The sequence below is a fragment of the Drosophila takahashii genome, chromosome 3L, assembly GCF_030179915.1.
Source record: "Drosophila takahashii strain IR98-3 E-12201 chromosome 3L, DtakHiC1v2, whole genome shotgun sequence".
NCBI classification, from domain to species: Eukaryota; Metazoa; Arthropoda; class Insecta; order Diptera; family Drosophilidae; genus Drosophila; species Drosophila takahashii.
Genome location: NC_091680.1, coordinates 31,092,771 through 31,119,268, shown reverse-complemented (window position 1 = coordinate 31,119,268; position 26,498 = coordinate 31,092,771). Strand labels below are relative to the sequence as shown.

At 36.7% G+C, this 26,498-nt stretch overlaps 1 protein-coding gene across 3 annotated transcripts in view; it reads left to right on the top strand.

Moving 5' to 3' along the window:
- LOC108069518 (aminopeptidase N) overlaps positions 1-26,498 on the top strand; it is a 502,889-nt gene that overhangs the window by 415,416 nt on the left and 60,975 nt on the right. For 2 of the 3 annotated variants that reach the window (XM_044392629.1, XM_044392633.2), the window contains 3 exons: positions 12,811-12,994; positions 13,250-13,446; positions 23,154-23,468. In XM_044392629.1, the coding sequence (XP_044248564.1) occupies positions 12,811-12,994; positions 13,250-13,446; positions 23,154-23,468 (696 nt within the window). The remainder of the gene's footprint in view (positions 1-12,810; positions 12,995-13,249; positions 13,447-23,153; positions 23,469-26,498) is intronic. The other variant, XM_070214353.1, reaches the window with a different exon arrangement.

Below are 26,498 nucleotides of genomic sequence, written 5' to 3'. Positions count from 1 at the left end.
CCTAAATTCAATGCATAGGCAGCGTAAGTTGTTTTGAGCTGGCAAAAGTGGCTATTTTCGTTTCTGAATAACTTTTAAACGTGATTTTTTACAGTAACATGATATATACCAAGATTTAAGGAATCTCAAGGGCTATACAGTTTGAAGTTTTAAAGGAAAACGTTAAAGCCGTTTTTGAGAAAAATAAAAAAAGCCAAAAAAAAGTTTTGTGAATATCTTTTTATGCCCGTTACTCGTAGAGTAAAAGGGTATATTAGATTCCTGCAAAAGTATGTAACAGGTAGAAGGAAGCGTTTCCGACCCTATAAAGTATATATATTCTTGATCAGGGTCACTAGCCGAGTCGATCTAGCCATCTCCGTCTCTCCGTCTGTATGAATGCTGAGATCTCGGAAACTACAAAAGCTAGAAGGTTAAGATTTTCCACACATATTCTTGGGCCTCCTACGTAGCGCAAGTTTATTTCAACCCAGCGCCACGCCCCTTTAACGCACACAATCTCCCACTAACGATTTTAAAATGTGTCCTGCGCCCACATCCTTTAAGATTTCCGAGAAGTATAAATGCAATTTTGTTGTGTATATTTATACCTACCAAAATGTAGAAAACATTTTTCAAATCAGACCAATCAATAAAAAATTATGCGCAATCAAAAAAATTGTATACATCCATCTCCCTCGCACTTCCTTTAGCCGAGTGACGGGTATTAGATAGTCGGGACACCAACCCGACTATAGCGTTCTCTCTTGCTATACCCTTGCAGAGGGTATTATGATTTCAGTCAGAAGTTTGCAACGCAGTGAAGGAGACGTTTCCGACCCCATAAAGTATATATATTCTTGATCAGCATCACTAGACGAGTCGATCTAGCCATGTCCGTCTGTCCGTCCGTTTCTAGGCAAACTAGTCTCTCAGTTTTCAAGCTATCGGGATAAAACTTTCCCAAAAGTCTTCTTTCTATTGCAGGTAGTATATAAGTCGGAACGAGCCGGATCGGACAACTATATCATATAGCTCTCATAGGAACAACCGGGAAAAAAAATGTAAAAAAATGATATCTTGGGTGTTTTTGAACCTATAACATTATACTTTTGGAAATGTCATTTTTTATCTAATTCTGAATTTCGAATAAAATTTTTTCAAAATCGGACGACTATATTATATAGCTGCCATAGGAACAATCGGAAAATTAATGGGAATATAATAGGAAATAAATTATTGCTTCGTTGGTTTTTATTGTATTCTCTTCTACTCTAGGATAACTCTTTTCAAATATTTTCGAATTTCGATTTTAACTTTATCAAAATCGAACTATAGCTGCCATTGAAACGAACGAAAAATTAATGAGAAATAATAGGAAAATTAACATTTTTGCGATTTGTAAATTAGTAGGAATTATCTGCAAGGGTATATAAGCTTCGGCTGGCCGAAGCTAGCTTCCTTTCTTGTTTTTTTTTTATTTTCCATCAAAGTTGAAAAATATGGAAAAAATTGACGTTTTGCAAATAACGCATAACTAAGAGATGCTGCTGGCAAACTGCAATATGTTTTACTTTTTTTACTCTTAACTAACACACCAATCAGTGGAAAAAAGAAGCGAAGCGATTCGATACCTAGTTTTTAAGATATACTCCCCGGAAGGCCGAAAAATTACCTAAAAACGGTGTGCTTTTTTTTAATTGAAAAATTGTTCAACTTTGAAAGGGCATATCCTTTACTTTTGATTTGAAAAAGGGTTACATATTTGTAATAGTGGATCAATTACCTGTCGATTGGTATGGGTCGCAACTTTCTAGGACAAAGTCGAAAAAGTGATTTATCGCACTTTTTTGGACCAAGGCGCCAAAAAAAAAAAATTGCGCACTGATTTGAGCATAGCTTCACACTTTAAACCAAAAACGGATCCGATCGCATAATTGGTGCGGAAAAAATAATTAAGTGCCCCCAACCGGAAGTCGGTTGGGGCTCAACTTCTGGGCTTTCAAAGATTTACACAAATAAAGCTTAAAATAAAAATATCAACTTGTTTGGTTGAAAACTGTGGGAATGGTTCATGTGTTAAGGGGTTAAAGGGTTATACACCCAGAAAAAACTATGGACTTAAAACCCAAAAAATGGACTTAAACTAAGGTAATATAGACTCATTTTGGACCTAAGGAATCTTAGACTTGTTTTAAGTCCTAACACACTGACTTGTTTTAAGGCCATGATGGTCTTAAAAAAAGACCATATTACCCAAAAATTTAAGCATTTAGATATTCATCTAAACTTACAAAAGCAGTTAGCCACTCGAAAATTTAATAAGGGCGTAGCCCAGAGGAAACTATGCCAGCTCCTGGTTATTTTGAACCGGGTTCGAGTCCAGTACAAGACAAGGTTTTGTTTTTTTACATTTTTTTTTTAATTTTACTATTGTTTTTATTTTTTATTGTTATGAGTAAATGAATTTTACAACTGTAAAAAACTTTTAACTCATTTGCATCAGTGGGATTCGAACCGGGGTCCTCTCGCTTTAGGGGCAGACACCTTACCAGTCACACCATCAGACACTGTATAAGCGACACATAAAATCATTTTTAAAATTTTTAATTAAATAAAAATTATTAAATTATTATGTGTACGGCGCACTCTTTTACTAAGCTAACATCTCATATGGGGAAGCATTTAAGATAAACATTGTTAATTTAACAGCATAGTTAACATATTTACGACTATTTTTTTATGGGGTTATATACAGTTGTGATAGATGAAAAAATCGGTTTTTTTTTATTGCATATTCTTGAAGTATATACTGTTGAGCATACTCCTACAAAAATTCAGAACGATCGGAGCATTAGAACCGAAGTTGTAGCTATTTATAGCGCACTACCACTACCTGCACATCGGCCGTTATAAACTTGAAACAGAATCTTGTTTTTTCGAAATTACCTTTGCGGTGGACACGATTACTAAAAAACTATTAATCCGATCGACACCAAATATTGACCACTTATTTATTATAACAATAGCTAGTCCTTGAACGAAGGATTTAGAGCGTCTTTAATTGCATATTATTTTCCTTTTAGGGTTACTTTTCGTAAAAATACATTCAAGCCAAGTCATCAAACTTGGGGCTGTCCATACATTAAGTAATTACCAAAAGATTACTGTATGGCAAAAAAAAACAAAATTTATAGTTTTATACGGTTTTGCTATATAAAAAATCAAAACAAAAAAATGAAATTAAAATTAAGAAACATTTTCTTGAAAATATAAAAAAAAATACATATATTATTGTTTATAGACTATTTTTTTTAAATATACTCATATATGGGTAAAATCGTAATTTCCTTCCGAATAATAAACAATTTTTTTTTTTTTTGTGAAAAAAAACTTTTTTTTGTGTTGTTTATGGGCATGTGCTATTTTTTAGGAAGTGGGCTATATTTCACGCTTTTATTTATTGATTGTACATGTTTTTATCAAAACAACAAGCGTTTGTTCTTGAAAAAATATGAATAATTTACAAAGTTATGGCAATTCTCTCGGAACCATTTTTTTTTATTGCGGCTTGCGGTGACCACGATGGAAGTCCAGCATGTCAACTGAATTCAAAAAACCAAAAAATTTCTATTTCCACTACGATACGGACGAAGGACCTCAACGAATCACTGTGGGCGGAGCCCAAGTGGAGACGAAAAGGGCTATAAAATACCTAGGGGTCATGCTGGACACCAGGCTGTCCTTTAGGGAGCACCTGCAGGCGACTCATAAGAAGGCACGCGGAGTTACGATGGCAGTGTCCCGAATGATGCTTAACCATAGAGGCCCAAAATCCACGAGCCGGAAGCTACTATTTAACGTAGCAAAGTCGTCCATCATGTATGCGGCACCAATATGGGCCAAAGCGACAACAAAAAAGACCTACACAAAGGGAATAGAGTCGGACTACAGAATAGGAGCCCTCAGGATAGCCTCCGCCTTCCGCACGGTCTCTACTGAGGCCATTTTGGTCATCAGTGGAATAACACCAGTCGAGCTCCCAGTTGTGGAGGCCAAGAAAAGCTTCGAAGCGAGAAAAGTAGCCGACACACAGGCGGACCTCCCCTTGGCAAAACTAAGGTCAAGAACCAAGTCCCTTGAAAACTGGCAGCAAAGATGGGATAGGGCAGAAACCGGCCGGTGGACGCACCGACTCATCCCCAATATAGCAGCTTGGGTAAACAGAACACACGGCGAACTAACGTTCCATCTGACGCAGGTGCTGAGCGGACATGGATGCTTTAAGGAGTATCTACATCGATTTGGCCACGAGACAAGCCCAATCTGCGAGGCACGCGGAACAGTGGAAAATGCCGAACACGCACTAACTAATTGTGTCAGGTTCGGAGAAGAACGCCTAAGAGCCGAACAAATCCTGGGGACCCCGATCACAGTGGAGGGACTGGTACCTAGTATGCTGGAGAGTCAGGATAACTGGACAGCTGTATGCAGCCTGGCTGCGGAAGTCACGACGGAACTGAGGCGGCTAAAACGCATAAGGAACGTGAGGCCCTAAACAGACCAGCCAGCCTTGCGAAGCAATACTTCACGGCAGTCCCGCAAGTCTGGATATCATATGTATATTTATTTTTGTCTATGTATGTAATTTATGAATAAAAAAAAAAAAAAACCCCTTTATAATATAGAAGATTATGCAAAGGAATCCAAATTTCTATTAGAACAGGCATTTAAAAGAGCTAGACTAATGCTAGAATCTCATAAGCTAAAATAGAAAATTAATTACGACAAAACAAGTTGCGATTTCGATTTAAAAATAGGAGATCAGGTTTTATTGAAAAATGAAACAGGGCATAAGTTAGATTTCAAATATAAAGGTCCTTATATGGTAGAACAAATAAGAGGCAGAGATAACATAACCATAATAAATAACAAAAATAAAAAGCAAATAGTACATAAAGACAGATTAAAAATGTTTAAAACGTAAAACAATTAATTTCAATTAATTTCATTTAATAATTTGTTTAATTTTAAATAAAACCCTTACAATTTCGTTAAGTATAATTGATTCAACTTTATTTAATATAATCTCATATATATCATACGGTATGGCCATACCCAAAACAATTTTAATAATGTTAATACAAATAAAATTTAAACAAAAAAAAAAAAATTTGTACTAATAATAAGAAAATAAAATATACCCATATATATATCCATTTTTTTTATAAAAAAAAATTTTAAGATATATAAAAACAAAATTTTTTTCAATTTCTTTATATTTTTAATCATACAACATTAAAAAAAAAAAAAAACATAATCTTTAATATATATAATCTTTAGAAAATAACTCCACTATATTACGTTATTTTCCAAAAGGAGGGAGATGTAGTATGCACATTAGGGTGGACTTATTTTGTATGAAATTTCTAAGGCCATGCTCTCACCCCTTCAAATATAGCATTTTTGTATCCTTAATCCATTAAAGAAAGAAAAAGTAAAAAATAATTAGTTTTAGGCGGTGCGCAACGGCTTTAAAGTTTATTACGCAAATTTCAGATTTATCTAGATGCCGTAGACTTAATTTTATACTTTGACAGTATTTTAAAAAGTATCTTAATCACTTTCCCGAGCTTTTTAACAAGGGATGAAGTCGTTGATAAAATTCGAGTCCCTGGGAGACAATTACAACTTAAAAATAACAATAATAACGAATAATCAAGGACTTTTAGAGTACAACTTATAAATATTACGGTCTCTGAAAAATAAGAGTCGATATCGTTGTATCCTAAGCCAGCATTTCTTTGAGGAACATTTTTATTGGCGAACGCAAAAGTGATAGTTAATCTTTAAAATTATAAAAAATAGAATCTCTATTTCATTGTGAGTCACAAAAAAAAATGGTAAGTCGGGGATCGAACTCGATCCTTTTTGTTCGGAGACAGAAGCTCTACTGGCTAGGCTACGTCCAACTGTTAATATTCATGAAATACATTTCTACTTGACTCTTTTATTCGAGCGAAACCAAAAAGTTGACATGTTAAAATCTGACAAGAAATGGAATGGGGTAAATTCCTAGTTTTACACTTAATTTTTAGCGAAACTTTAGGGCCATTGCGCACCGCCTAAACGATGAAATAAAATTTTTCTGTTTTTGCATAAATTTATTGGACACAGAAACCTACCATTTAAGATGCTGAGCTCAGTTGACCTTAAAGAAGTCCACCCTAATGCACATATATTGAATACCCACTGTACCGAAAGTACTTAAAGGGTACGCAGTGGTATATAAACGTTAAGTACTCCTAATGTTTCTATGAAAAATTGGTATCTCTAATATGTGTGGTTTTCCTGATGTTTCAAAAAGACTTTTATTTGGTTTTTGAAAGACTTTTATTTTTCTGAAAGACTTTTGTTCTCAAAAAATTCTTTAAAAGTCTCTGGGTGATTTTTATTTCATGGTTGAATACATAAAAGTCTTTGCTAGACTTTTATTTTGAAAAGTCATAGGTAACTGTTATGAAAGACTTTTAAAATACAAATCAAAAATAACTGTTATGAAAGACTTTTAAAATAGAAATATAAAATAATAGTTATTTAAGACTTTTATAATAAAAATCGAAAAATAACCGTTAAAAATAACTTTTATCCATAAAAGTTATAACAGTTACGGTCCCTGGTACGCACTGTAACACTTTGTTGCAGTGTTTACATATTTCAAGTCCCGAAATATGAACCGATCGCTATGGCTTAGCCCGCACACAGAAAGTGCTAGCGTCGGCATAATTGCAGCGAACGGACAGCATATGCATACCCCTCGCGCCTCCACTTGAGAGCGCATAGCAACATATATACGTACATTCCTTTATACATAAGCATATAGGCACATAGCCGTCTCTCTGCCGCCGCCTGCGAGCAGCGCAGCTACGAGACTTAGCCTTAACTAGACTTAAAGAATATTGTAAAAAGGAGAGACACTTCGATCGTTGGAGCGACACCATTGCTACTCCAACTTAAATGAATAAAAGGGAAAATATATAAAACAAGACCTTTTTTTAATCTGGAACGACGGGAAGAATCTATTTCATTGGAACTCAGACAAGGACTATTACAAACCCCTTAATCCCGCAATTTCGCATTTTTCGAGAGTCCTGGGAGTCCTTAGGAGCCGAATCTTAAAAAATCCTTTCTTAGTGCACACCTCCTCTAACACACGATTCAGACCCAATTTTTTTTCAAAATTTTTGGGGTTATGGTTTGGGCTGGGGGAACGTGACGCAAATCGACATTTACTCTTTTATAGTTTTACTCGATATATATTTATATTTTATATATATTTATATATTTATTTGTATATATGGGCAAAAAGTCGCTCGGGACATTTGCACACCTTTAAAGTTGAAACAAAATTGTAAAACAATGGATTTTAATTTTAATTATGGGCTTTTCTTTTCACTTTTCCCAAGCTCTATTTTTGGTAAAAATCTTGATTTTGTACCACTTTTAGTTTTTAAGATATCGGTAAAAAACTGCCGTATTCGCTCGGGACAAAAATAGAAGTGGATTTCGGGGAAGTGCATACAACACCAGAAATTAGCGAATTCTGATGGAATATTTGAATGCGATTTTTTTAGAATGTTGTTCAAACATGTCGCTGTGAAATGCTTTTGGTTTTACTCAAAAATTCTTTGCCGTTTTTGTTTTATGTAGTTTCAACCACATTCGCTCGGGACATGTCGCTCGGGACATTTTTTCCGACTGTTTTGTATAGCGGATTTCTTTACCTCTATGTCTCAACTGCTGGATGTTTTGCTTTTAACTTAATAGTTTAGCATGTGAATGAAGCATTCAGTATAGAAAAATGTCACATATTAGCATTCCTATAGGATAAATTAACAATAGAACCCAGGTCCAAAAAATAACAAAAAAATTACCAAAAACTGATTTTTGCGTATATTGGTGGGCTTTGTCATAAAAATAATCAAACTATACTCCAAATTTGTAGTTAAGCTCAGTATCCAACTAATTAGAAACTAATATCGGGCCAAAATCATGTGGAAATATGTTTTATTCAAGTTTCAAGGTTTTTGGCTTGGTGGACTTTTTTTTGGAAGTGCCCATATGTATTTGCACCAGAGTGAAGAGATATAAATAATATATATAAAGAGCATTTGGACTGAAATCCATGTTTTAATACATAAAAACAACAAGAGCGAACGCTATAGTCGGGTTGGTGTCCCGACTATCTAATACCCGTCACTCAGCTAAAGGGAGTGCGAGGGAGATAGATATATAAATTTTTATTGCGTAGACCTTTTTAATGAATGGTCCGATTTGAAAAATGTCTTCTACATTTCGATAGGTATAAATATACACAACAAAATTGCATTTATACTTCTCGGAAATCTTAAAAGATGTGGGCGCAGGACCCATTTTAAAATTGTTAGTGGGCGATTGTGGGCGTTAGAGGGGGCGTGGCGCTCGGCTAAAATAAACTTGCGCTGCGTAGGAAGCCAAAGAATATGTGTGGGAAATCTCAGCCTTCTAGCTTTTGTAGTTTCTGAGATCTCAGCGTTCATACAGACGGACAGACGGCTAGATCGACTCGGCTAGTGACCCTGATCAAGAATATATATACTTTATAGGGTCGGAAACGCTTCCTTCTCCCTGTTACATACTTTTGCACGAATACAATATACCCTTTTTATCTACGAGTAACGGATATAACAAAGGCTGGAAGTCTCTCCTTTACTGACTAAAATTAAAATACCATTTCACGGGATGCAGAATCCAAGTTCAAGCTTCTTTTTGTCAGAGGTAGTGCGTCTAAATTTGTTTCATAGGACTATGTAAAAAGAACGTCCATAATCGGTATAGCAAACCCGTGGCGTCCAAGTAAATTTTATTTTTGATCAAAAAAATTTGAAAATCAACAATAATACCAAAGACCCTAAAAGTACCCCACTTTTGCCCACATCTAGTTGCCTATACACATCCTATGTAAAAAAAACAGGGTTATGTCAACAACCCCGTAACTCCATAACTCCACCCCAGTGTAAATAGACTATAAGTTTCTATGACAGTTTCTAGATTATTTCTTAACAAAATAAATTTGGTTTCAAAAAATCGGATCTACACAGCGATCTGTGACCGATCCGCAGCTGTCTTACTTTTTGAAGTGTAACTTCTTTAGACGCGTTATGCATTTTCGGGGACGGAGTAAAACCAATTCATGACAGTCACGAAAATCTTCTTCTTCTCTATCACCGCTGACGAACGTTCTCTTTATACTTTGAGCGCTTAGAGCGAAGAGAGAAAAGAAGAGATATACGTACAATGTATATATATTTATGTGTATATATTTGCACATAAAAATATAAATATATATATTTGAATTTTTATGTGTATATGTGTATTTGCACCATGTGCGAGCACACTCAGAGTGAAGAGAAATCCATGTTTTTTATACATAAACAAAAACTGACTAAATTTGAAATACCATTTAACGGGATGCAGAATCCAAGTTGAAGCTTCTTTTTGTCAGAGGTAGTACATTTGCATTCGTTTCATAGGACTATATAAAAAGAACTCCCAGAATCGGTATAAAAACCCGTGAGTTTTATTTTTGATAAAAAAAAATTAAAATCAATCATTATTTTTGAGTTTTATTTTTTCCGATCAAAAATAATGATTATTTTCATGAAATAATAATTATTTTTGAGGAATATTATAAAAATCTTAAAAATAAAAATCATGGTGAAAATGGATAGATTAACCATAGAGGATTCCTATGGTGTTTTCCTTTTTTGCATACGTCGATCCTAAGTGCTTGATTTTTTGGTTCAAAAAATAGATCAATAATCATTATTTACGGTGCCTGGTAATTTGTAATTCTTATATTGTTATTTATGTAGTTTTGTATACTATATGAAATAAGCCAAATCCATGCTTCGTCCTTGAATTATTTGACCTATAATCATCAAACTAACCTAACACAGAAAAAAAGAGATAATGAAATGATAAACGAGAGAGGAATACTACAAGTTTCACTTCTGTCGTGCGTAGGCTTGACACACACATTTTTATACCCTTGCAGAGGGTATTATAATTTAAGTCAGATGTTTGCAACGCAGTGAAGGAGACGTTTCCGACCACATAAAGTACATATATACTTGATCAGCACCAATAGCCGAGTCTATCTAGCCATCTCCGTATGTCCGTTTCTATGCGAACTAGTCTAGTTTTAGTAGTGTTCCAGCAATCGCTTCGCATCCACCGATATATTAACCGATAGTATCGGCTATAAATATTAGTGGATGTTACTCAAATGACACTTAATAATATACAAAAGTTTTGAATTAAATGCATCCAACCAGTTTTTATAAAAAAAATCGCAAAGTTAGTCGATTAGGAAAAACTTTGCATCAAAACATTTTTGTTTTAAGCCACAGGAAAAAAGTTGAAAAAGCTAACAAAAAACAACAAGAAAGGAAGCTAGCTTCGGCCAGCCGAAGCTTATATACCCTGGCAGATCGTTCCTATTAACACACAAATCGCAAAAATGTTAAATTTCGTATTATTTTGACATTTTTGTTTCTATTCTTCCCCGTTTCAGCTATATAATATAGTCGTCTGATTTTTGTAAAATTTAATTCGAAATTCGGAAATATTATAAAAAAAATTATATCCTACAGTAGAAGAGAATACAATAAAAACCAACGGAGCTATAATTTGTTTCCATTTAATTTCCCATTAATTTTTCGATCGTTCCTGGCAGCTATATGATATAGTCGTCTGATTTTGATAAAATTAAAATTGAAATTCGGAAATATTTAAAAAAAAGTCATGTCCTAAAGTAGAAGAAAATACAATAAAAACCAAAAAAGCTAAAATTTATTTCCAATTACTTTCCCATAAATTTTTCGATCGTTCCTATGCCAGCTATATGATATAGCCGTACGATTTTTAAAATACTTAATTCGAAATTCAGAAATATTTAAAAAATAATATCCCCAAGAGTAGCAGGTAATATTTCAAAAAACACCGAAGCTAGAATTTTTTTACCGTTTTTTTCCGATCCTTCCTATGGGAGCTATAAGATATAGTTGTCTGATCCGGTCGGTTCCGACTTATATACTACCTGCAATAGAAAGAAGACTTTTGGGAAAGTTTCAAGCCGGAAGCTTTAAAACTGAGGGACTAGTTTGCGTAGAAACGGACAGACAGACGGACGGACAGACGGACGCACAGACGGACATGGACGGATTTACTGCGTTGCAAACTTCTGACTGAAATCATAATACCCTTTGCAAGGGTATAAAAAAGGGGGGTGGAGGGGTTGATATGGAGCGTCCCATATACAAATAAAAGTTTTGAAAAAATGCTTTAAAGAGAAACAAAACATTTTAAACAAGAAAGGAAGCTACCTTCGGCCAGCCGAAGCTTATATACCCTTGCAGATAAAGTAAATACCTATAGTTTAATGCTCACTCGGTGCAGTTCCAGGGATTCCAGATTCAGCGTGCCTATTTAAATTTTGATTTTAAGTTATCAAAAGTCAAAACGCCTACTTCCTACAAAGTTACAATGAATTTTCTTATATTTGTTTGAATATTCCTATGGGAGCCTTAAAATATAGTGGTCCGATCCGGCTCGCTCCGACATATGTACTACCTGCAATAGAAAGAAGACTTTCGGGAAAGTTTCATCGCGATAGCTTTAAAACTGAGAGACTAGTTCGTATAGAAACGGACATACGATCAGACAGACATGGCTAGATAGACTCGGCTATTGGTGCTGATCAAGAATATATATACTTTATATGGTCGGAAACGTCTCCTTCACTGCGTTGCAAACTTCTGACTGAAATTATAATACCCTCTGCAAGGGTATAAAAAGAGGTAGAATTTAAAAGTGATAAATATTTAACGGCCACTATGATATTTTTCTCAAAAGTAAAACGAAATACCAGCATTTTTCTCTTGCAAAAGCGGAGGGTCAAGCGTGTTTTTAGTCTCATATAGTCTCTTGGACAAAATGGCTTAGAAATGCCCAGGGATGGTTTTCCGCCCAAACGATTTATTATTTTTTTCGTGACCATTTTAGTGTAGAACATTTAGGCCTTCTGTTATGTTTTTCATCAAATACTGGGTTTTTTCGTTTACCAATGCGGAGGGTCAAACATGGTTTTTATGATATATTTTCGTTTGCAATATTGCTGAGAATTATTCCTAGAATACGTTCCCCCCATACGATTTATCACTTTTTTTTAGGCCGATACAAAATGACTCAGTCTAACCCGTATATGTACATTAGGGCGGTCCAAAAAATGAAATTCTTTTCTCACTCCTTAACATTGTAAATTAAAGTATGCAAAAAATGTATGTGAAAACAAAAACATTTTTTTTCGAGATTTAGACCTTGCGAAACGTCTTCAAAGTTTGCTTTAAAATTACTCATTCGCCATGTATAAAAGTTCGAATTTGGTCGAACAAAATCGATCTCCCATGTCTTGTCTTGTCAAATTATGAATTTCGTTGGAATAAATTTTAAAAAAAAGTAGAGCAAAACAACAACTGAATTGTTGATATCTATGCCACCTTGATCAGAAAAACTTTTTGATCGAAGGTAACAGTGCGTATGGGTGATAAACTTTGAAACCAATTCGCTGACCCTAAAACACGATTTTTTTTTTAATTTTCTTTTGGTATACCTTGAATACCACAATGCGCACCGTATAAGCGGGTGAGAGTAGGACCTTAAAAATTTCCATACAAATGTGGACCGCATGATTTGTTTTAAATATTTCTGAATTCTAAAAAATATTTTCAGAGCAAAGCTACTTCATGACGCCTGGAATTTGGCTTATGCTGGTGAATTAAACTTTGCAACTGCTCTTAATATGACTTTATTCTTAAAAAATGAACGAAATCATGTAGTATGGAATCCAGTATTCACATTTATTGACCAAATTGGCAGACGTCTTGAAATGTCGTCAGTTCATAGAAAATTTGAGGTAAGCCTAAAATAGTCAGGGTGTTCAATTGCGTTGCAAACTTTGTAAAGTGTAAAAGTGTAAATCAATTCCAACAACAATTTCTATACAAAAAAGTTTTCACGGCCTACTTTTGAAAACTATTTTGTATAGAAATTGTTGTTGGAACTGCCTTACACTTTTACACTTTACAACGTTTGCAATACAATTGAACACCCTAAGTATATTTTACAACTATATAGTTTAAAATACACTACACAATTTTTATTTTTCCAGTTGTATATTATAGAACTTTTAGCTCCATTGTATGATAGCTTGGGTCCTGAAAATATTAATGAAGATATATGGAAAACTGACTTGCGAGAATTGACCAAAAGATTTTTGTGCCGTTCGGGCTATCTTCCATGTATTCAGGCTTCACAAAGAGCGTTTAAAGTTTGGGTAAACAGTTCTAATCCAAACCATGAAAATCCGTAAGTAAACGTTGAAAAATAAAACTCATGCTTAGTTTGCAGTTTTTTGATTTAATCATTAACAAAATCAATAAATACGTACTCTCAATTTTGGTAACTATTTAGATTTCTCACATTTCTGCGTCTGTCTACAGTTTTTGGTTCTGATAGTACAATTTTAGTAAATATGCGATGCTTCTTGCTAAGGGGGGAGATACATATAGAAAACAAATAAAATTAAATGTTTTTATTATTTAAATTTGTAATATAACTCTTAAGGGGGGAGATACATACAGAACTGTAATTAAGTTTTTAGTGATTTTTTTTAACCAATAAGGAATTGTGCTGGGATTTCGTAACTTGGCATGTTGATTACATTGTTCTTATATAATTTTACCCAATTTTTATTTTGCTTTTATCTTTCAAAATTGCGGCCGTGGGATCGTCCACAGGTCGCTGTGTAGATCCGATTTTTATGAAACAAAGTTTATTTTGTTAAGAAATAATGTTGTGAGGAGTTGAATAACTCACCACAAATGGCAGCAACAACAATAACGGATCGCCGGCCGCATACCAGTTACGGCGAATTAGCGTAGTAGCTGCGCGGCGAAGAGAGAGTGGAGACTTCAAGGTGAAGAGAGAGTGGAGACTTCAAGGTGAAAAGAGAGTTTGGAGAGTGAGAGTCGGGAGAACAAGGGTGCAGAGAGAGAGAGAAAGTGGAGACTTATCCGGCAGAGCGAGAGTGCAAAAGGGATTAACGGAACAGGCACCGGACTTTGGACTCTGCCGTGGACTTCGGACTAGGAGGTCAAGTCAGAACAACAACTAAAGGCCGTGGGCGATGTGCAAAGGAGTCAATCAGGAACCTTGAACTTTGGACCTGCATTGGAGAGTTGCCGCGGGCAGAGCGCAGAAGGAAATAACGGAACTGCGCCGGACTTTGGACTCTGCAGTGGACGTTGGACAGAGGCCACATCTCCGCAACGGAGCAACACACAAGCGTGCCACATGCACCATCGGGAACAGCGGGATGGCAGCAACACGCAGAAATAAAAGCGGAAGCCATGCGTGAAGGACAAGTGGGTCAAACGGGAACCACGGACTTTGGACCCAGAGTGGAGAGTGGCCGCGGACAGAGCGCAAAGGGGAAATAACGGTACCCGGAGGCCCTATATAAAGCCGCCGGGCGCTGGCAGCAGGATCAGTCGATCACGAAGAGTCAATCTATCAAGATCAGTCCAGATAATCCACGTGAACAAGTCAGCCAGTACAGTGAACAGTCAGTGAGCAACAAAAGACGAGTCGCCGGAAGCAACGCCGTGGGAACCTACAAGGATCAAGATCGCTACGTCGAGACGTTCGGGATTGGATCACCAGGAATCTCCGAATTGAGACACAGGTAGCTGAGGTCCAGAGGGCGTCACACGGCTAGGTCAAGGCGATCCGTTTTCATTCCTGTCTCAACGAAATCCTCGCATCTAGCCTGGAGCGTCGAACAGAACTTGAGTGGTGAAAGCCTGCGACAAGAAATTGTGAGCTTGGGAAGATACCTATCAGCCAGAAGGGAGATCGGTCAATCGTCTGTGGTCTCGAGTGGAGCACTCCAGAAGAGTCCTGCGGTTTGAGTCGTGTAGTCCCGGAGCGGCGTGGGTCCGAACCCCGAGTGAAACGAGCCAGAAGGGAGATCGGTCGAGCGTTTGTGGCCTCAAGTGGTGAACTCCATAAGAGCACTACGGTTGAGTATTGTAGTCCCGGATCGGCGTACGATTAAGACCCCGAGTACCAGAAGCCAGGCTACGTCAAGCCAAGCAGCCACACACCACGACAGATCAAGCTACGAGGAAACGTCAAGGACGATATGCCAAAGGGTGAAGCTAGGGCGGAACGTTCGCTTGCACTAGACGTAGAAGCGAAGTGAAGCACTCGGCAGTATCCCTGCATAACTTGGACTGACAGCGCGATCTGAGTGGAGTGGGACCATCCGGGACAGAGCAAGGGACAGACGGTGGTGCATCGAGAGGAGACACTCCTGGAGATCGCGACCTAAACCCGCGCAGCTGAACTCTTGGCGAGTTTAAGACGCTACGAGTAGTGGTCGATTCCACACAGCCGAGACTAGCAGCGCCAAGCATCTTCAGGGAGCCTCAAGGATCTTCAGGGAGCTGCAGAGATCGTTGAGGGAGCTACAGAACCGGAGCACTCCGTCAACGAGGAGAGCACCAAGTCATCAAGGCGACCAGGAATCGTCGACGGCCTCGAGCGGCCATATCAAGATCACTGTACCGTTACACCCGTAATAAACCCACTAAGACACATGTTGTCATAATCGTCGTCGTAGTCGGACGTGTACTTTACACGTCCATCTGATCGAACTTTACCCGTGTAAACTACATCGATTAATGCCGAATCCGGACATCTTGAAATTTTTTCGGTGATCTTTATCATACTGACAAGTTTTGATAGCTAAACGACAGTGACTTTATACGAAATTCGAATGATTACAATATAATTAGAAAACGTTTTGTCTTTTTGCTTTGTTGTTTTACTCTATTCTCGAGTTTACCGCAAACTTCTATACTGGTGTTGTTGTTAGTACATTTGCTCTCTTATCGTTTCGGCGCGAGCACCACACGCGCGGAAAGCTTATCACTGACCCAACTGCAAGCTGCGCTTTCTACATCTACATCTAAATCTACGTTGTTTTTTTACACGTATGTATTGGACAATTTCTCAATTATTTCGCTATGTTGCCTTTTAAATGGCAAATGCCATCCCGTCAACCCACAATTGGTTGCTGGCTGTGTAATAAAATTGCTCACCCTAAATGTGTCGACCTTGGACACAGTGCTGGCCTAGTCCCAGACCGTACTAAATCCAATTCTGGCCTGGATTGGACCTGCCCCAGTTGCCATCATATTAAAGTCAATATTATGGCTTTCATAAGGCAAACTGATCTGGAGTACCAGTCCTAACTAGCTGGATTTAAGGACTTATTTAATGGGTTTAAAAAGGCTGAATCCAACTTTAAAGGCCGAATCCTGGCAGCTGCTTGCCACAATGCTGTCGCTACCTCGGATCGCGTTCGCGTTGCTGCCGATTCCGGACCGGACACCAGAGCATCTTCTTGTCTGCAATCCGCGGCTCATTCATCTACTGTTTCAACTTCTGTCAGCTCTGGTTATGTTCCAACACTGGAATCCTACCGCTTGGCTACCAGTAATGCCTCTACTGTTGTTACTGACGGCTGCGCGGCAGACGCCTCCCCTGGACTTACACCTGCCGTGGCCTCTTTTGGACCGCCCGATCCCATCGCACCTGCTGATCTACATCGTGGCAACTTTGAACAGGCATCTACGTCGCATGCTGCTGCAGTTAGCTCTGGCATAACTTTGACGCCTGCTAATACGAACACGAGTCCATCACAGTCAACCTTATGTGGAGTAGCTCCAAGGGTTCCCATGCCCTTATCGGGCGTTGCACAAAAAAAACTAATTTTTGTCTGCCGCCTTAATCCTGGCGCTTCTGAACATGACGTCAAAAACTACCTGAGCAGCAAACTGAATGTTTCTCGATCCGTACTTACAGTCTTGAAGTTCAAGTTTAAGCAGAGACGTGAGATATCTTCGTTTAAAATTGGACTTCCTGAGGAACATCTTGATAAGGTTCTAGATGTTTCTATATGGCCTGAACATGTAATTGTTCACGAACATGTACACAAGCACAATCCTCGGGTTCACGGGCCTCAGATTCCTTCAACCAATGCTTCAAAAAACTAAATAATTCTTTTTCTCTACACTACCAGAACGTTCGCAGTTTATTGGGCAAACTTAGTAAACTGCCCGTGAACAGTGTTTCCTTTAATGCCAATGTGATTGCTTTCACCGAAATGTGGTTTAATTCTTCTGTGTCTGACTGCGAAATCTTTTCTGGTAATTATGTTATCTATAGATGTGACCGCTCAGTGCGTCTTGGCGGTGGTGTTCGTATTGCCGTCAAGTCCAATCTTGTCTCTCAACGGATTCCGATAATTGGTACGGATAGTACATTCGAGTTTGTCGCTGTTCGGATTAAGCTTCATGATTATTTTGTTTTCGTATCATGCTCATACATTCCTCCCCGGTCTGATATTAGCCTCTACCTCCAACATTTGGATCGAATACAGAGTATTCATACTACCCTTGGCATAACGATCATCTTATTGTTATGGGTGACTTTAATCTCCCCGCCATTTCTTGGATGCCCTCAACTGATTCAAGTGCTCTTGTTCCTACCACAGCGCATGAGTTTGTACACGGTCTTATTGATCTTTCATTAGGTCAACTCAGTCATTAACTGCTCTAGCAAAGTTTTAGACCTTATTTTTGCCTCGGAGTTCGGAAATGCATATGTAACTCGAATAAGCCCTCTCTCCAATCCTGAAGATCCTATCATCCTATACTTGAGGTTACTTTAGAAGCATCAGCTCCTTTACTGTCATGTCCCGAAATCGAACCAGCAACTTTTCGCTGTTTTCGAAGAGCTAAATTTGCTGAAATGAATAGGCATTTATCCCAACTCGATTGGTCTTTTATGGATTCAAATGATAATCCCTCACATATTGTAGAACAGTTTTATAGCTTACTATATTCAGCCTTCGATAAGTTCGTTCCCTCATTTCCCACTGGAAACGCGTCTCATAAGCCTCCGTGGTTCTCTCGTCGACTCTCTTTCCTTAAAAACATCATGTCTAGACTTTTTAAGAAATATAAGAGAACTGGGCTGCAAGTTGACCATTCTAGGTATCTAATTGCTCGTTCAAATTTTTTAGTCCACAATTCCGATTGTTACAACAGTTACCTAAACCGTTGCAGAATCGAATTCCAAGACAATCCAAGCAGTTCTTCGCATTTGTTAATTCGAAACGAAAATCGCAACTATTTCCATCATGCCTTCATCTTGATACGGTATCCGCCTCTAGCGACTCCGATATTGCGAACTTATTCGCACAATTCTTCCAGTCCACGTACTCTTCTTTTAGTTACGATAACACCTCTTCCTACCCATACCCTCTTCCTCATTCCAACTGCTTTTTCACATCCCTAATTAGTGAGGACGATGTTTTACAAAACTTGCAAGGAATCTTTTATTATTCCACTTCATAAAAAGGGAAGCGAGTCGGGCATTAAAAACTACCGTGGTATTGCAAAACTAAGCGCGAGTTTTTCGAATAGCTTATTACCGCTCAGCTACAGCACCAATGCAGTTCAGAAATGTCCCCAACTCATCATGGCTTTATGAAACGAAGATCAACGACTACAAATCTTCTTGAGTTTACTTCAGTCATCAGAAGCGCTTTTAAAAATAATAATCAAACCGATGTTATTTTTACGGACTTCAGTAAAGCTTTCGACTCCGTGAACCATCAGTTATTATTGAAAAAATTAATACTATTAGGATTCCCGATCACGTTAACTAAGTGGATCTCAGCCTACCTGACGAACCGAACTCAAAGAATTGCTTTTAAAAGCACAGTCTCAAACCTTGTTTACGTGACCTCTGGTGTACCGCAAGGGAGCCACCTAGGACCCTTACTGTTTGGAATTTTCATAAATGACTTGCCCCAAGTTGTTCTCTCTGCTCATGTTATGATGTATGCTGACGACGTAAAACTCTGTTTGCCGTTATCGAATCCCGATTCCCAGGCACTTTTGCAAGCTGATCTGAACAATCTGAATTCATGGTGCATCTAAAATTTGTTGTTTTTGAACAATTCTAAATAAAACTTTATGTCCTTTTATCGGAAGAAGCTTCTCCTCACTACATATTCCATTGGGTCGAATGAACTTGAACGCATAAATTTCGTTACAGACCTTGGAGTGTTATTCAACCACAACTTAAATTTCTCTAATCACATTGGTATCATAGTTAGTAAAGCAAAAGGGGTTTTTGCCTTTGTTAAGCGTTGGTCGAAGGAATTTGTGGACCCCTACACCACAAAACATTTATACATTTCCTTGGTTCGTCCAATTCTTGAATACTGCTCGTGTGTTTGGTCACCCCAATATACCATTTATCAGGACCTTATCGAATCGGTACAGAAACAGTTCCTTTTGTTTGCTCTACGTGGTTTAAACTGGGAAACACATCGACACCTGCCATGGTACGTGGATAGACTGCGTCTACTTAACCTGCCATTTCGCGTTTTATGTTCGCAATATAATGAACTGTATTTTTTGATATTTTCGGAATGCCCTGTTAATTTAATTGTAACAAACATCCTAACTTACCTGTCCTTGCCCCCTCCCTTTTGATGTGAGTAGGGTACTATGTTTATGTTGGCAGATATTTGCTAACTTTAAATAAATAATAAATAAATAAATACCCCGAAATTTCTGTGCTTTCTCACTGATCTATTGGGCGGTTACGTTCTATATAAATTTGGTGTCAAATTTGCATCAATAAGATGAGTATTAAATTAATACCTTCAAAAGTATTAAATTGACACTTTTGGTATAGAAATGAAACTACAAAATATTAGGTTAATAATTTTTCATATGAAATGCATTCTACTGAGTATAGAATTTATATTATTTAGGATTGAGTCAATACCACTTTTGTTTTCTACATCTAGTATAGTTTTAATACAACGCTTGGAGAGTTAACACTTTCGATTTTTTTTTTGGGTGTAGAAACTGTCTGAACGTAACTTAAAAATCTATTTTTTTCATAATTTTTTTTTGTTTTTTTTTGGCTATTAAAAAATACTTAAGCGTACAAATTTTTACATAAAGTAGTTTTAGATAGTGGCCAATTTTATTACAAACATTTCTCTAAAAGCAGCACGATGATCGAGGCATTACTTTTTGAGATACACGATCCGCAGCTGAGGAAAACGTGGTTTCGAGAAAAAGGCAGTTAAAGTAATGGAATATATCTACTGCACAAGGAAGGTGGGTGCCGTCATCCTGGTATAAGTTCCAAAATAGGTAGAATTTCTTCGTGAAACTTTCATGACACATTTTTGGAGAGATATTCTACCAATTTAAGGAATAAAAAAACTTGAATTTTTATTTTTTCTATATGTAAATCCCCCCTTAAAGAGTTATTACATTAAATGCGTTTTTCTCGAAACCATTTTTTCCTCAGCTGCGGGGTACCTCAAAAAGTAATGCTTAGATCATCTTGCTGGTTTTACTGTATGTAGAACTTTGTACGTATAAGTATTTTTTGTAAAGCAAAAACAATAAGAAAAATATGAAAAAGAATATATTTTTGACTTTGAAAGCCAGAGTTTTTGAGAGTTTGTAATAGTCTAGTCACACTGTGTGGGGATTACTCCAAAAAAGTGTTTCCACTTGGTTAACTCCAAATATCGAGTAATGACATCTAGTGTTTCTTGTTTGTGTTGTTCATTTGACTAGGGATGGACCTTCAACGATAGGAAATAAATACAAAATATACCGAAATATACAAAAAAATACTCCGAAATACCAAAGACCCTAAAAGTACCCCACTTTTGCCCACATCTAGTTGCCTATACACATCCTATGTAAAAAAAACAGGGTTATGTCAATAACCCCGTAACTCCATAACTCCACCCCAGTGTAAATAGACTATAAGTTTCTATGACAGTTTCTAGATTATTTCTTAACAAAATAAATTTGGTTTCAAAAAATCGGATCTACACAGCGATCTGTGACCGATCCGCAGCTGTCTTACTTTTTGAAGTGTAACTTCTTTAGACGCGTTATGCATTTTCGGGGACGGAGTAAAACCAATTCATGACAGTCACTAAAATCTTCTTCTTCTCTATCACCGCTGACGAACGTTCTCTTTATACTTTGAGCGCTTAGAGCGAAGAGAGAAAAAAAGAGATATACGTACAATGTATATATATTTATGTGTATATATTTGCACATAAAAATATAAATATATATATTTGAATTTTTATGTGTATATGTGTATTTGCACCATGTGCGAGCACACTCAGAGTGAAGAGAAATCCATGTTTTTTATACATAAACAAAAACTGACTAAATTTGAAATACCATTTAACGGGATGCAGAATCCAAGTTGAAGCTTCTTTTTGTCAGAGGTAGTACATTTGCATTCGTTTCATAGGACTATATAAAAAGAACTCCCAGAATCGGTATAAAAACCCGTGAGTTTTATTTTTGATAAAAAAAAATTAAAATCAATCATTATTTTTGAGTTTTATTTTTTCCGATCAGAAATAATGATTATTTTCATGAAATAATAAATATTTTTGAGGAATATTATAAAAATCTTAAAAATAAAAATCATGGTGAAAATGGATAGATTAACCAAAGAGGATTCCTATGGTGTTTTCCTTTTTTGCATACGTCGATCCTAAGTGCTTGATATCAATAATCATTATTTACGGTGCCTGGTAATTTGTAATTCTTATATTGTTGTTTATGTAGTTTTGCATAGGGGAGTGTAGGGTAATTTGACGAGTAGGGTAATGTGACGAACTCGTCGAATCTCACATATGACGTCACCATAAGAATTTCGAATAAATGTAGTTTAAATGTAAATGTATGTTTTTACAGTAATATTATTAAGAAGCCCCGTAATATGTTCGTGTGGTAATTTTTTCTGAAAAGGTGGTGCACAAACTAGCAGACCTTTTCATTTTTCTTTGTGTTTCAGCTGTGCCAAAGCGAAGATGAGTGAAAAATAAAATCAGATAAATATGTATAAGCTCGTGCAAATGAGATCTTATACAACAGTTTTTGATACTTGGCGTTTTTTTTTGTTTGCGCCGTTTGAGAGTGACACCGTTTGTAGGGTATCGTGACGAACCTTTTATATTGTATGGTGACAAATATTTTTTATTCACAAATTTTAATTGTTATTGTTGATTTTGTGTAAAAAACTCTAATATTACCTGATAACATTAAATGCTGCAGTTTTATTGTAGTTTTGTATTGATTTTAGTCGTGCCGTCAGTTGGATGGGATGGCTCACGCCAAAAGCAGTGGGATCTAACTCCGATGGATTTTCGAATCGTACTTTCAAAAAAATATGCTAAGTAGATGTAAGCAACTTTCTGCTTTAACACTTTTAAAAAATATTGATTTGTGGTATAGTTACATTAAAAAACAAATCGTTCGACACATTACCCTACAATTTTTAAAAGTGCAAAAAAAGAATGGTTCACGCCAAACGCTGTAGGATTTAGCTGCGTTTGAATTTCTAATCGTACTTTCACAGAAATATGCTCAGTGGTTGTAAGCAACTTTTTGCTTTAACACTTTTGAAAAAATTGATTTTTGGAAAAATTGCATTCAAAAATGGAATCGTTCGTCACCTTTCCCTACACTCCCCTACTATATGAAATAAGCCAAATCCATGCTTCGTCCTTGAATTATTGGACCTATAATCATCAAACTAACCTAAAACAGAAAAAAGAGATAATGAAATGATGGGAATACTACAAGTTTCACTTCTGTCGTGCGTAGGCTTGACATACCCATTTTTTTAAAAAGGCCTGACAAAAACATTCCCACGGCCGCCATTTTAAAATATACAAAAAAAATTAAAATTGGTTTAAATTGTATAAGAACTATGTAATCAACATGCCAAGTTGCGAAATTCCAGTGCAAAACCTTTTTGGCTAAAAATAATCACGAATAACTTGAAAAATTTGCAGTTCTATATGTATCTCCCCCTTACCAAATGAATATTACCTGTTTGTAACCATTTTCCATTTAAACCTTTTGCAGTGTGCCTAACGAGTATATATGTCCAGTGTTTAAGTGGGGCTCTATGAAGGAATGGATGTTTGGATTGGAACGAATAAGTCAGTTTCCAAAACTGCGTCTTCAAAGTGATCGAACATTTTTATTAAAAATGCTAGCCGGATGTCCAGCACAGCGAGAAAAAATTTATCATCTACTCGAATTGGCGATTTTAAAAAATATATCTTTTTTTTCCGACAACGATAAAATCTTAATTATTAACATGGTTACCACTCGATCTATCGGTTACACAACACTTTTGGACTTCCTTTCAATCAATTGGGCTTACGTACATCAAAAGTAAGAGAAAACATAATTCTTGATCTCACCGTAGGTTGATTTGCACGAAAGCAATATATATAGATTATAAGTTTAAGTTTATAAGCTTACAAAATAATATTCTTGGAAAGCTCCAAAGCAATTGATGGCAAATTCTGTTAGTGTTGGACCCCCAAATTACGAAAATACGACAAATTTTTTTTTCGATGGCAAAGTTTTTTTTTTTTTAAGGTTTTTTAAAGTTCAAAATGTTAAAAAACAAGTTAAATATCGGACTTTTTTCGAATTTCTTCTTATATCTTGGCAGATATCCATCCGATTGGGCCAGTTTTGTTTTATTTTAAAGTCAATAGATCAGAGCTTTAACTGTTAACATTTTGAACTTTAAAAAATCATCAAAATAAAACTGTGCCATCGAAAAAAAAATTAGTGGTATTTTCGTGATTTGGGGGTTCAGCACTAACAGAATTTGCCATCAATTGCTTTGAAGCAGTTTGGCTGTAAACTAGTGTTATTTGACTTAAAACAGTTTTGAGCGGCGAATTTTTTCTTTGTCATTTACCTAAATAAACTTTGCCACATTAGTTTTAAAATACGCATACGCGCAAATAACTGCATTTAATTGTACCCATTTACTCTACCAGTAATATTGTATTCGGCGAAAAGTGTGTCAGATTGGTTATCGCACATTAATAAATTTTGGCCTAAGAATAAAAATTAATGCCCAGTTTCTCGAGTGCCGGCTAACATTTCTCGTACAGATTAAGTCCCTGCTAAGGCATTTTGGCTTGGTCGAGCATCAATGTGAGAGCTAACTTTGACAGGGACTCGGAGTCTCTGTTAAGCGTTTTCGGCTCGATAGAATGACAGCTGATTTCCCAAAGCCAACTAAGAAGAAACGAAATCACAGCTGACTTTTCCTTTGAATTATACCCAAACAGCTGATAAAATAATCGAAGCACGCAATTTTTTGCGCTTTACAGCACAATTCTGTGCGTTAACAGCACTGTGTAATTGTTTCTCGTTCAGATCAATTAACGCAGTCGAGAAATTGGATTTGCTTGAACAAACAGTTTATCTGGTCGTTAAGTTTTTCGGACAGATAGCTATCAGGGACTTTGACAGGGTCTCAAGAAACCGGAACTAAGAGGATTAATTAATAATTACGTGTTAGTCTAACTGGAACATTAAAAGTTAGGCGGCTTACAAGTTCTACAGAATCAATATCACCTCTTATAAGATTATGCATAAAAATAGTACCAAGCATTATTCTACGATTTGCAAGTGTTGGTAAATTAAGCAATAATAATCTACTCTGGTAGAAAGGTAGCCTTACGTTTTGATCCCAGTTCAAACTACGAAGAGCAAAAAGAAAAAAATTTTTTGTACCGACTCTTTACGGTCAATGTGCACTTGGTATTGTGGGCTCCAAGCCGAAGAACAATATTCCAATATAGGACGGACAAGGGAGGTAAATAATAATTTGGTTATATAAGGGTCGTCAAATTCTTTTGACCAACGCTTTATAAATCCAAAAACACTCATAGCTTTGTTGACAGTCAGCATTATGTGGCAGTCAAATTTAAGCTTCGGGTCCAGAAGAACGCCTAAATTATTTACTGAATATATACGGTCAAGTGGCAAGTTCTGAAGCAAATATTATATAAACGTTTGACCCTATGAAAGGTCATCACAGTTCAAATTTCAGTTCAAATGTTATACTCACACCATACTTGAAAATGATCAATGTCTGATTGTAAGCCGAAACCAAACTCTATTGTATGTCAAACAAAGCTTAACATCATCAGCATACATTAGTACTCAAGAATTTGTTATGATGGAGGGAAGATCGTTAATAAACAGAGTAAACAGCAAAGGACCCAGTTGCCAACCCGGGGCACTCCACATGTCATGTGGATCATTTTAAAAACAGCGTTCTTAAATATAACCCTCTGAGTCCTCCCATTCAAATAACGGAGTCAAAAGCTTTACTGAAATCTGTATATATAACGTGCATTTTATTGTTAAATCCATTTATTACAATAGATGACAATTCAAGTAGGCTGGTGGTAGTCGATCTTCGCTTAACGAAACCATGCTGACACGGTGATATTAGCGAGGAACATAAATGAGATGTGATGATACGTTCAAAGGCTTATGGAATTGCCGACAATTTAGAAATCCCTCTATAATTCTGGGCATCCGCCTTCGCACCCTTTTTGTGAAGTGGAATAATAAAAGAGTCCTTCCAGATAGTCGGAAAAACTGATGATGAAATAGGCAAATGAAAGAGTTTATGAATAGGTTTGCAGATGATTGATGCACAAAACCTAAGCACACACCCAGGAAGTGTATCAGGACCGGGAGAATAAGTTGGCGTTGTTGTTGTTAAATCTCTTAAGAGATTTTTACCATGAAGAGGACCTATAATAAACAGAGTAAACAGCAAAGGACCCAGTTGCCAACCCGGGGCACTCCACATGTCACGTGGATCATTTTAAAAACAGCGTTCTTAAATATAACCCTCTGAGTCCTCTCATTCAAATAACGGAGTCAAAGGCTTTACTGAAATCTGTATATATAACGTGCATTTTATTGTTAAATCCATTTATTACAATAGATGACAATTCAAGTAGGTTGGTGGTGGTCGATCTTCGCTTAACGAAACCATGCTGACACGGTGATATAAGCGAGGAACATAAATGAGATGTGATGATACGTTCAAAGGCTGGAATTGCCGACAATTTAGAAATCCCTCTATAATTCTGGGCATCCGCCTTCGCACCCTTTTTGTGAAGTGGAATAATAAAAGAGTCCTTCCAGATAGTCGGAAAAACTGATGATGAAATAGACAAATGAAAGAGTTTATGAATAGGTTTGCAGATGATTGATGCACAAAACTTAAGCACACACCCAGGAAGTGTATCAGGACCGGGAGAATAAGTTGGCGTTGTTGTTGTTAAATCTCTTAAGAGATTTTTACCATGAAGAGGACCTATAAGTATATTGGAAAAAGTCGGCAAATAAATCAGCAATTTCAGAATCTGTCGA